At 40.5% G+C, this 13494-nt stretch overlaps 1 protein-coding gene across 1 annotated transcript in view; it reads left to right on the top strand.

Annotated features, from left to right (window-relative positions):
• LOC115385423 (ephexin-1-like) overlaps positions 1–13494 on the top strand; it is a 38213-nt gene that overhangs the window by 14702 nt on the left and 10017 nt on the right. The window contains exons 8-11 of the mRNA XM_030087413.1: positions 840–969; positions 3552–3626; positions 4453–4542; positions 10563–10720. Of these exons, the coding sequence (XP_029943273.1) occupies positions 840–969; positions 3552–3626; positions 4453–4542; positions 10563–10720 (453 nt within the window). The remainder of the gene's footprint in view (positions 1–839; positions 970–3551; positions 3627–4452; positions 4543–10562; positions 10721–13494) is intronic.

Genomic DNA, 13494 nt, shown 5'->3' with positions numbered 1-13494 from the left:
GATGAAGTGACGTCTCCAGGAAGTAAATGGCGCTTCTCTCGTCTTTCTTTCTGGATTAACTTTGATACTGCAGCTTTGAAAATGTTCTTGTCGTTAAGCGCCGCTCATTTAATTATATCCAATTCTTCTAAAACTGGTGTTAAATAAATCGTTTCTGTGCGAGTCGAAACGCGGACTGTGGGCCGCCATCTTGGATGACGGAGCAGAACGAAGTTGCCGAATTAGCAGATAATTCTGCTTCTAAAGGAGAATCCACCCGCTGGTCTACTCAGATTTAAACTTAATTCTGAATAAAGCTTCAGGCATTTGCATGGTGATTTTAGAGCAGCATCAGGCTTTATTCAGATGTCCAGAGGAGTAGAAAGTCCCATGTAAACACAGATTCTCAGAGAGGCTGTGTGAGAAAGACCTCAGCATGTCTTGTTGTCTGTGAATGTTGTCAGTCGGCCTGTCTCTTCTCAGAGGCAAACAGGTTTGATCAGCGTGACGTGAAGGGAGTGGTTGACTTTGAATATAATGTGTATGTTCCTCTTCATTAATTACACATACCTGAGTAACTATGCAGCTTTGCCACACCCTGCTAAACAAGTATTTGGATGGAGACACTGTTGGACTTTAATTCTAAACAAGCATTTTCAAGCATCATGACAGCGTGTTGTGGAAAGTCTTTTCAGCTCTGAATGTATAACTGTGGAATCCAAAACAGCTTGGTTGGATTGTTTTTACTTGGCAAAATTCATTATGCTGTTATATTCACACGTGTGTGTGTGTGTGTGTGTGTGTGTGTGTGTGTGTGTGTGTGTGTGTGTGTGTGTGTGTGTGTGTGTGTGTGTCTGCAGAGAAGGAAACCAACCATTCCGGGACACGATGGCTTCACTGGAAAACCATCCCTGTGTGAGAGGCCTGTCTTTCACGTCTTTCCTCATTCTTCCTTTCCAGAGGATCACCAGACTCAAGCTGCTTGTCCAGGTGAGTCTCAGGCTCTGTTTCCACCTGGCAGGAAAATGATCTGGGCTGATCTGAGCACAAGTGATGAGCCCTAAAGCCAAGTGGGAACAGGCACCCAAACATATTAATGCATGTTCACTGTGACTCAGACCGCTTCCCGAGGTGTGTGTGAGTCTTTGGTAGTGTGAACAACATGCGTCCTGAATGTGGTGGAGGACAGTGGCGTAGCCGGAAAATACGCAGTGGAGCTCCTGGTACGTTTCTAGGCTTCATCAGTCTTCAATTCCAGCCAATATTGTGGGTGTTAGCTTAACTGCAGTGTGCTCATAAACCAGATAGCGACGGGCGGTATGGATTCCGCCCCGAGCAGCAGCCGTCAAACGGCGCTGGCTGGTTCAATGTGATGTCATTCTTGTATCATCTCATCATCAGTCAGTGATTGGTGGAATTGCTCCTAAAACCCGCCTCCCCGAATCGCCAAGATGGTTATTTGCTCTTTCATTACAGGTTACACATTGTTATCATTATTATTATTATTATTATTATTGTTTAGGGCTGTCAAATGATTAAAATTTTTAATCAGATTAATCACAGCTTACAAATTAATTAATCATGATTAATCACACATAATCGCAATTTCCAACTATGTCTGAAATATGCACTTTTCTCCTGTATTGCATTAACAAAAACAACAGGAGATGATTATATATTTAACACGTGATGTGTTTTATATTTAAGGCTCCAAATAAAATAAATATTCAAAAAACTAAAACATGCACACCATAATGTGTGTGTGTGCAGCGCTCCCTCTGCAGTCCCTCTACAGTTGGCTTTTGGCAGCAGTTACATTTTCAGGTCTGTAACAAATACAGAACCACAAGAAAAGTAAAACTAAGAGATACCACACTTTTTTTTTGCACAATTAAACAGGTCATTCTCAGCCAGTGTTCCTTTTTGTGTGGAGAACAGGAAACTGCTTCAACATTTTTTTAATCAAACCAGTAGAATCCATGAGGCCAGCGGCTGATCTCCCTCCATACTGCTTTCTTCTTCTGTTCTGATAAATGAGTTGACGCCAGGCCTCCTCTGCCTCCTGTCTGCTGCCGTCCAGCTTCACATGTCCACGTGGGTGTGCGCTGCGCGTTGGTTCGCGTGACGTAAAGATTGTCATGAATTCCTGTCCGCTGGGGTCCGCGGACGTCCGAGCAGCAGCCAGTGAAAGTAGACGGAGCTCCAGCCTGATGGCTCCACTAAAGACACCGAAAGACTGAAACACTGGTGGAAAGAGAGAGACTGTCTGGAGGAGGAGAAGGTCTGCAGACAGAAGTAACTCATCGCTCCGGCGCCGCCCCGCGATTCAGAAACAGAAAAAAAGGCTAAATAAACTTTAATACTTAATGATAATGTACTGACAGGGTATGTGCTTCATTTTCTCTGAATAATCCGTAATAAAGGAGCAGAGAAACAGTCTGTAGAGCCGGAAAAGCTTCTCCATCAGCCGACGCTGAGGGGAGGCTTCTTCTTCTTCTTCTTCTTCTTCTTCTTCTTCTTCTTCTTCTTCTTCTTCTTCTTCTTCTTCTTCTTCTTCTTCTTCTTCTTCTTCTTCTTCTTCTTCTTCGGTTGCTGGCAGCTTGCAGGCAGCTTGCATTCCACACGGGGGCACTACCGCCACCCGCTGGTAGAGGTGAGGCTTGTCATGATGCGCATGCGTTAAACTGGTTAAACATTTTAACGAGATTGATTACATACATTAATTAACGCAATTAACGCGTTATTTTTGACAGCCCTATTATTGTTATTATTATTATTATCATTATTGTTTGGACAATCATACAAATAATTGCAGTTAAATATTTTAATGGATTGACAGCCCTAATTTTTAGATAAATCAATTCAGTTCAAGTCAGCTTTATTTATATAGCTCCAAGAACAGCACAGTCATTTCTAGTTACTTTTACAGAGAAAAACCCAACAGTTCTACGTGACCAAGTATAAGCAACTGCGGAAAGGAAAAACTCCCTTTTGAAAGGAAGAAACCTGCAGAACCAGGCTCAGAGGCAGTGCCTTTCTGCTTTTCCAGAGAGCTTCCCTTATTCATCAGCATTCCGTAGAATCCAGGACACTTGGTCCACGCTGACATTATGGCGTCACACAGTTTCAGTAGATGTACGACTCATGCAGATCCACCACAACCCAAGTGATGACATGTTCCAAGAAACCTGTTTGATAAGATACTAGAACCATCCCAATATAATCTTCATCATTAAAAGGATCAGTAACACACCACAGGTAGACTCATGTGATGCTGAGGAACCCAAGGAGTGACAAAATCTCTTTTTCCTATTCACCATTAGTAGCCTGAACTGTTCATTCAAGAACCATGTTATGAGTCGACCATGGCTCCGTTTCTGGTCTGTTAGAACGCCTGCATCAAGGTTTGATGTGTTCATCAAAGTTTTGTCTGTTTTTTTCTACCATCTTGTAGCAGTAATTTTTTTTCAAGTAATTCAACATTGAGTGATGGATTTTGTGAACATCGAAGCCTGAAACAATGTGGTTAAGTGTTCTGTTGTTTTTATTTGAAAACATATCTCCTTGTGCAGAATATCCTGAAAAAAACTGAGGAGGACTCGGAGAGGGAAGCTTCTGCTGTGAAAGCACATCAGCAGCTTGAGAAGGTGAGTCCTTTCAAGGTGTTGGAGAATATGGGACAATGTCTGAAACTGTCCATAAGCATGAATGGAAGTGTGTGCTCGTCTCTTTGTGTCTGCCTCACGATGGGTCCAGCCCCCGAATCAGAGTGGGATGGATGGAGCGATGATGGAGGGATGAATGACAGACAGATAGATGGATGATGGACAAATGGATGGATGGACGATGGATGGATGGAGGAGTGGATGGATTCAGAGAAGGGGATGGATGGGTGGAGGGATGGATGGATGATGGAGAGACATTCTGAAACCTGTAGTGAAAGTTGATCAAATCCAATGACTTGTAAGTTAGTCTTCAAAAAAGACTAAAGTTAAGTAGTTATATATATATATATATATATATATATATATATATATATATATATATATATATATATATATATATATATATATATATATATGTTCTTGTCATAACTCACAGGAACAGCAAAACTACAGATGAACTGAAAACCTTAATGTTCTGCTGTGATCCTATAGAATCAAAATTCTATGTCAAATGTGGTTTGATCAATGTTTGCCACATCACGTATCATTTGTCCTGGTCTTCTTTTTATTCACTCTGAAAACTTTAATTATTATTAAGTCTTGTTAGTATTTTCAAAATACTTACATCAAGTTTGTTTGATTAATGGTCCAACTTGTTTGAAAGAAACTAAAAATATTTCATTAATTTAATTTAGAACACATCTTAATAGCATTTTTGAAAGCACTAAAGTCACTAAACTCGGATGAACAAGGCAGTTGACTTGACTTGATTTTGAGAACTGATGCTTCAGTTCTGTTCCTTCCACAGATTGTGAGAGAGTGTGATGAGGGTGTTCGGAAAATGAGCCGCACAGAGGAGCTGATCAGTATCGAGAAAACACTGGAATTTAAATCTAAGGTAAATCACACTTCATGTCATTGTTTGTCTGATGTAATCAACTGCCAGTCATTCATAACTTGCTTCTTTTCTTCACATCAAGATGAGATAAAACAGTATTATACTGTAAATCTGAAACTACAGGGAATAGCAGAGCCTTAGGAAATCCTGCTGTTGTGCATCATACCAGCAGAAATCTATTGACTCACATGTTCAAATGTAAGCACTCACATGCATGGACAACCCAGTCTCACTGCAGTTCGTGCTGAGTCACGGAAAGTAATCGGCGTATTTCAGGGAGACATACGAGACTCAACTGTGCAGATTTTAAGAAGAGATTCAAAATGACAACAAAGGGTTCCAGCAAGTTCAAAGTTCTCAATGAAGAATTTGGCTGCTATACTTAAGATAAATTCAATTCAATCACATTTCATCCTGTTGAGCCTCACATTTCTCCCTGAAACCTACAAACAAACCTGCGTTTCACTCCTCTGTGGACTCTCTGCACAACTTCACCACTTCCTGAGCTTCAGGAGCTCCTTTGCTCCCCGTCTGTCACGACAGGACGAGCTGATTAATCCAGGTGTCCCTGACCTCTGTCACCACAGCAGTAATGGTTTCACTTGAAAAAAAGAAACATAAAAACAAAAATGATTTTGCCAATCGGGGATGCTCTCACAATGCACAGATGTGGATGCAGTCACGGCTGGACCTTCATTCCTTCTGAGGAGTTTGGTCGGCCGTGGACAATGTGCAAGGCTCCAGAATGCACACGACATTAAGAAGTTGAGCTCATCAGAACTCGCTGCTCCGTGGTCAGCCTGCTGTGGCCACACCACTCAACCACAACGCAGGATTTTCAACACTGTTGTTCATCCATGCCTTTTCATGACCTCCACCAACTGTCAGATTGGTGTTCCTCAAGGAGCACTGGGTTACATTCCAGTGCCTTTGAAAAAAAAGATGTTTTGTATTACCAATAGAAAAAGACACTATAGGGTTTTTTTTTTCAAAAACATAAACTGGTCAACACGGTCTGGCAGTAGGACACTGATCTGTGCATTCATTACGTCACCAGCAGTACTGAAGCATGGCTCTGCTGGCACACTGGTGCCAGGGATACAGAGCAAGTGTTGAAAGTCCAGGGAACGCCTTCCCCGGAGATCTCCACCACTTCATGGCACTTTCAGTCACAGGCAAGGCATTCCTGCTCGGTACCTTACCACCTCGGTCCTGCCAGCCTGGCTTTCTTTCTCTCTCAGTGAAGGAATCGCCAAACAGAGCATCCAAAGCTTTTTTTCTTACAAGGAGGTGGCTCGTTTACATTTACAATATAAGAAATGTATTTCAACATATAGTCACAAAAATAAAGTCAAAAAACAGCAGTCTGTTGTTCGTATCACATGAAACCCGCCTGCGGCCTCTCCTGTGAATCCTGACGGCTTTGTGCTTCCTCCTGATTTCTCATTGCTTGCAGCTGTGGATGTAAGAATGTGTGAACTGTTAAAACATCTGCTCTGTGAAGCTGCACACAGCTCCGAAGCCGATGCTGTTGAAAGAACAACAATATTGCATTGTATTAAATTACTGTGAGGTAAACTGAAAGTGCAAGAGATTACTACTCATACACAGAAAATTCAGTGGACAAAACTTTGGCCTGTTTATTTTTTGAAGTAATGCGACAGCGATCAGCTAAAGCCACCATGAGCTATTATTATTATTATCATTATTATTATTATTATTATTATTATTATTATTATTATTATTATTATTATCATTATTATTATTATTATCATTATTATTATTATTATTATTATTATTATCATTATTATTATTATTATCATTATTATTATTATCATTATTATTATTATTATCATTATTATTATTATCATTATTATTATTATTATCATTATTATTATCATTATTATTATTATTATTATTATTATTATTATCATTATCATTATTATTATCATTATTATTATTATTATTATTATTATCATTATTATTATTATTATCATTATTATTATTATCATTATTATTATTATTATCATTATTATTATTATCATTATTATTATTATTATCATTATTATTATCATTATTATTATTATTATTATTATTATCATTATTATTATCATTATTATTATTATCATTATTATTATTATTATCATTATTATTATTATTGTTATTATTATTATTATTATTATTATTATCATTATTATTATTATTATTATTATTATTATTATTATCATTATCATTATTATTATCATTATTATTATTATTATTATCATTATTATTATTATTATTATCATTATTATTATTATTATTATTATTATTATTATTATTATTATCATTATCATTATTATTATCATTATTATTATTATTATTATTATTATCATTATTATTATTATTATCATTATTATTATTATCATTATTATTATTATCATTATTATTATTATTATCATTATTATTATCATTATTATTATTATTATTATTATTATTATTATCATTATTATTATCATTATTATTATTATTATCATTATTATTATTATTATCATTATTATTATTATTATTATTATTATTATTATTATCATTATTATTATTATTATTATTATCATTATTATTATTGCAGATATCGTACTTAATTTTCCATATGAAAAAACTCAATTCAAATGTTATATGGTGAAATGCTAATTGTGGTATTTTATGAATGATGTCATCATGATGTCATGACTTGCGCATGACTTGGATTAAAGTGAGGGAGACTTGCGCAGGATCAGCCTCACTCTCTCGTCCTGATATGCCGGGTCCAGTGGCAAGACAGAGTCGAGGCGGCTGGGGACAGACCAGGATGCGGGAGTTGCCGGAAGGTGACAAGTATGCCATACAGCCGCCTTCGGGGCTCCACTCTGGATTTACTGTAGGGTTTACTCCCTTAGCCTTTGACTTTCCCAAGACATCCACAAGGCAGTGGAGCTATTTGACCCATAGCTGGGGGTTGGTTCATACGGCACCAGGGCGTGTCCACACGCCGGTGGGCCTGCATGCCGCATGTCTGGGGGCCAACCTCCTCCGAGTCCTTGTAGCTCGGCCTGAGTCCGTGAGGTGCTCAGTTACCATGTCTCGGTACGAGGAACCGCTAACATAGGGCTTGCAGATGGAGAGGCTGTATACTGGCAGAGGGAGACTTACACACTCGGCTCCCCTTTTCGCATACAAGCTAGCCAGCGGTGTTAGCTGAAAGCGAGAAGTGACAAGCATGACCACAACAGCTCCCACACAAGACGCGTCACACTGCCAATTGAGACACAAGACCAAGATTGATTTCAATTAATAGTCCACATTGATGACCTATGTTGAGAGCATGTTGGGTGCCTTTGCAGTGTGCAGAGAGGTCTTTGGCCATCACCCTCTTTATCTCTGCAATCAGGGTTGGTCATCCTCGCATGGCTGCAGACGTTTCGGCAGTTTTGCCTGAAGAGGAGCTCTACCGAGAGAGTGGGCTGGTCTTCGTCACACATCACTCTCACTTAGTGTGCCGCCGTCTGTGGCCCTCGTCCGCAGACCCTTGGACGTCAGAGTTGCCATTATAGCTGGCTGTTGTTCCAGGAAACATTCAAGCGTATCGAATGAACTGTTCCATCTGGTGACTGTGTCTTGGATCAGTTTATGTTGTGGTAAATCCATCAAATTTTGGTTTTCCCTGAGGACATGGCCTGCAATCGGACTGCGGTGAAAATATCCAACAATTTTTTGCACTTTTGCCAACAATCTCGAAACACGGTCTACCTCTAAAATCGTATGTGAGGCAAGGTTGAGAGCATGTGCGAAGCAGGTCATGTGTGGACTGAACTGCGCTTCTGCACTGGCCACAATCATGTTTTGGGCGTTGTCTGTAACGACGGCAGGATTCTTGTCTGAGATTTTCCACTCCAGATCGATGCGATGAGTGAATGATTTCAGCATGGCGTCCAGCCATCCGTCGTTATCGCTGCTCGTTCAGCTTGAGAGAGCCACAGCTTCTCTTCATTTTTCACACTGTCATGCAATGCAGGAATAACCTTTTCTGAGAAGTGTGGTCGGCCTGGTGTCTGGTACCGTGGCTGCAAAGTTTGAATCATTTCATGGAACCCCGGATTTTCTACCACGCTGTAGGGTTGCATGTCTTTGCAGATAAACCTGGCAATTGTTGCAGTGATGCTTTTCGCCTGAGCCAAGTCCCTAATTAAACATGCTGGCGAGGCCTGAAGCCTCCGCAGAGCCCACGTTGCCTTGTGCTGCTGCCGAAGCGAGAATGCTGGAAGAGGCGCCTGGACAGTGGGCACCGTGTGAGATCCCAGCGCGCCTGAGTAGGTGGTTGGAGAGGTTTGTCATGTTGCTGCTGTATTTTACATATCCCACAAACAGCAAGCAGCTTATTGAGGACATCTCCTTTTTTGTAAAAGCCAAAGTGTTTCCACACACTGGACCGCAAAAGTGGTTTTATAATTTGAGTTTTCTTTCATGATATGACACCCAAGAAGTGCGATTCTTACACATATAATATGGTCCTATGCACCCTTCCAGGGTTTCCCCCAGAAAACTTGCTCAGTGCGGTGGTTGGACTGTTAGAGAAGTCCACCCTGTTTATGTAAGAAAAATAAAATAAATAAAAGTTGACAGAAATTTTGAAATTATGACTATTTTGTGTTATTGTCAGCATTTATTAACTTTACTTAAATGCAGAGTCTTACAAAAAGGCATAGTCTTAAATAAAGTTTTAACAAACACAAAAAATACAATTAAAATAAATATCAATTGTTTTCAATTCAGTTAAATCCTAATGAATCTTAAAACAAGGCATTGCTGTTCACATTTAAAGGTAAAATAAATCAACAAAAATAAAAAAGTGCAAACATGATCAAGGTGTAAAAACAGGGACTCAGAGGCTGAAGCAGGATTACTATTGCAACAACACATCATCAGCAGGGTAAAACTAACCTGTCTCACGACGGTCTAATCCCAGCTCACGTTCCCTGTTAGTGGGTGAACAATCCAATGCTTGGTGAATTCTGCTTCACAATGATAGGAAGAGCCGACATCGAAGGATCAAAAAGCGACGTCGCTATGAACGCTTGGCCGCCACAAGCCAGTTCTCCCTGTGGTAACTTTTCTGACACCTCCTGCTTAAAACCCAAAAAGTCAGAAGGATCTGCTGGACTGTCTGACCTCGTCTACTTTATGAATGAGAAACTAAAGAAAAATTATTAGATTGCTGACAGTTAATAATATTCTTATGTTCTTTAAGTATTTGTTGTTTCTATGGAGTTCACAGCAGTGCAGCAGTCCAGCAGTACCTCCTTCAGTCCAGCAGAGGGCGCAGTGTTGCTGTTAGACGTATAGTGCAGTGTGAAGCAGTAGAAGCAGAATGTGTATGAATGGATCCTCCAGACTGATGAAGCGTGATGTTCGCTCTGCTTCATTAAACAGAAGCACTGCAGTTCCACCGTCTGGACAGTGAATCATTCTGAGGATGGAACACCAACCGTTTTGGATTAAATCCGCTAGTTCCATGTTTCCCATCGCGGCTCGCAGAAGGCTGCTCTGACGACGTGCTGACATCCACGCTAACTGCTAACATGCTAACTCGTGCCGGCTCTGCCTCATCAACTTGCCGCGGCTCTCTGATGAAAACACGCCTCACCTCTGACCCCTGTGTGTTCACGTATCGACCAGAAGGTGTCGCCATTGCAACCGTATCACCAGATGCCATTAAAAGCTCCAGAGACCGTCTGTGGTGTCGCTGTGTTGGCTCATAAAAAAAACATATTTACAATTAAAAAAAAAAAAACACCGGCACTTAGCCTGGCGGGGGGGCAAGTAAAGCCTGGCGGCCCGCCAGGCCTATAAAGCACTGAGGGAAACCTGCCCTTCAGCGGGTGGCGCCCCTCGGGCTCAGACCGTGATCCTTTGCGAGGTGTGGATGAGGTGAGAGTGAACGGTGTCACCTTTTGAAAAGATTGTGAACGTGACCTTTTGTCCCCTTTAACTCGATCTCCATGCAGTCTGTGCCCATCATTTCCCACTCGCGCTGGCTGCTGAAGAAAGGTGAAGTGCAGGTGATGGCAGGGCCGAAGAGCACAAGGACCATGCGAAGCCGCAAGCTTTACCAGCCGTTCTACTTGTTCCTCTTCAATAATCTGCTGCTGGTCACAAAGCGCAGGTAAGCACGCCATCACTTGTGTGATTGTGAGTGCACGTCTTGTCCTCTGTCTCTGCACTCGGTGACTGTTTTATGGGGTTGACCTCAGTGCCTCTAAGACTGTGCATTTACAGTACTAGTACCGTATTGGCCCGAATATAGGACAACTCTGATTTTAAGACAACCCCTATTTTTCAAATATGATTTTGTGAAAATAAAAATATGTTGAAGACAATAAGGTTACTCATAAAAGAACTTTTTATTGTACAATTATTATAAACACAAAGACTCACAACAGAGATAACATTAAATGTGATTTAAGATAAAAAAAAATATATATTACTGCAGTATTAAATTAAAAATTAGTGCTGTCAGTTTTAATCACGATTAATCCATTGAGGTCTGCCAATTGGGTCAAAGAAAAGAACAAGAGAATAATAGTGTTTTTCCTGACATTGGGACTGATTTATGAGGATTAGATTCTTCATTGTGATTAACCTCTACTTTAAAAAAGTTAATTGTTGACAGTTTTCCATGAATTAATCACTATTAATTGCGATCAATGCGATTAAAACTGACAGCACTATAAAAAATATATTCTCTTTCTCAAAATAAACAACAATAAGCAACAATTAAGTAGCTTCAAAGGTTCAATAACTGAATTAATGATGTAAATAACTTTATAACCATCAAACTCCAGCTCAGTTCAGCTTGATGAACATGAATAACTCAGCCTCCTGGATGCTGGGTTCAGTCTGGCCTGCAGAGAACAGTTCTTCAGAGAGGAAGCAGCAGGTTTCAGCTGCTCTGAGCTTTTATTACTTTCTCCTGAAGGCTGTAAAACTGAAACAAAGCAGATAAACACAGAAGTGAACAAACACACAAGATGCTTCACAGCATACATCACTGTCTAGAAACAGAACAAGTCAGTATTTAAAATCAGAGCTGCTAGCTCAATGCTAACTATTAATGGAAACGCCATTGACATGCTAACGGAATTAGCATCTGCGTTGGAACTTCAAAACAAACTGACAAACTCACAAGTATCAGTTCCACCTCCATCCTGAACATCAACTAAAATACTCGAGTACTGACAGGCAGGTATTCTGGATGCTGTTTGAAATGAAGCTCAGAAAACCCCCAGCAGCCACACTGCTCAGTCTTCTTCTCTCACTGCTGCAGGCTGACCCCTAAATTCCACATCCTCCGGTCCGCTCCGTCTGCGCTCAGCTCAGCTCCGGTCCGACCGCCGCAGCAAATACGTTGCTATTTTAATGACTGTAGCTGATTCCACAGCCTCCGTTCTGCCCCGCTCCGCTCCGTCAGTCCAAAATAGACCAGAGGTCTATTTCTCTCTCCGGTCCGGTCCGTCAGGTCTCCGTACGCATAAATGTCCACAGTTCAGATGCACCAAACGGGAAAGAGAACTCCAACAACCTCCGGCTTTATACAAAATAAAATCATTTTGTCTTTATTAAAAACTTTAAACTGTTCAAAGACGTTTTTTTTTTCGTCAATTGTCGGATATATCACGAATAGACAGACCATACTGATTAAAATATACACTTTAAAAAGCGGGCAAACAAAAATTAAAACACACTATCAAATTTTATTTGACAAACTTCTGTTTTGCCTCTAATCAAACTATAGTCGAACGTTTCTAAATGTTTACACAGCTGCATATACGGCCCGTTTGCAGGCTGTTGTCCATAAATTTCGTGTTTTCTACAAAATACATAGCCTATTCAGGACCATGTATGCATTTTATTCTGAAAGGCCCGAATGTCAACATCCTGTTGCACGAAATTCAGCGTGTTGAAGCACAACAACCAGGATGAAGAGACGCTGATTTTGGAAGTGGAGAATCATAACATTTTATATGACCCCATCATCCTTTCTACAGGATGTACAGAGAAAGACGCCAGTGTGGCCCAGACTGCTCAGCTTCTGGAGGTCGATGCGAAATAGCGCAGCGCTGCTCTGCTTCTCTGGCGGCGGAACAGAGACGCAGCGGAGCAAAGCGCACGCTGTGGGTTTTGAACAAACGGAGCGGTCCGGAGCGCAGTGGAATTAAGCAGTGACTCTCTGTCCAGCTCACTAGCTCCCCCTGACGGGGGGCGGAGCCACTGCATGGAGCAGAGGCAGTGCAGCTCCCCGGGACTCTGGCTCCCTCCAGTCCTCCATCAGAGCACCACCCCGTTTCAGAGAATACCATTCCTGGAAGAAAATATCGTCTCATACTCGGGCCAATACGGCAGTTAAAATAAGAATCAAATCCAACTCTATTTTATCATGGACCTGAGGCTGAAGTACATATGTCAGGTAAACTGTGATCTGGGTGAAGAAATCAAACTTCAATCAAATTTGAGAGACATACAATGATAAACCTTTTCTTGATGTGTGGTGAAAATGTAAAAACCTTAATGTTACCGGACAAAAAATATTATATCGTTTCTCGTTTTTTCGTTCTTTGTCCAAAAGCAAAAATGCGAAAAAATGACCTGTTTTATGGAATCTCATTATGTCAATTTATCAGGAAATCAAACTAACAAACGGTAACCTTGTGAACACAAAGAAAGAATTTCTTTTTGACCCTTTGCACAGAAAACAGAAAATCTGATTTCTTTTTTTGCTTATTAAGCACAAATCAGGGTGGGGACACAGAAATTGCCTGTGAGGCGCATTTCTTGTTTTTTCTTCCACTATAAGGGAAAATTCTTTTGATAGACCACGTTTTCATCACAGTGTTACTTGTTGATTTGTCAGAAAATCAGTATTTCAAGAACAAAAGAATT

This window comes from Salarias fasciatus, unplaced genomic scaffold, assembly GCF_902148845.1.
Source record: "Salarias fasciatus unplaced genomic scaffold, fSalaFa1.1, whole genome shotgun sequence".
Classification (NCBI taxonomy): domain Eukaryota; kingdom Metazoa; phylum Chordata; class Actinopteri; order Blenniiformes; family Blenniidae; genus Salarias; species Salarias fasciatus.
The sequence above is the reverse complement of the archived record's forward strand: the minus strand, read 5'-3'. Positions and strand labels throughout refer to the sequence as shown.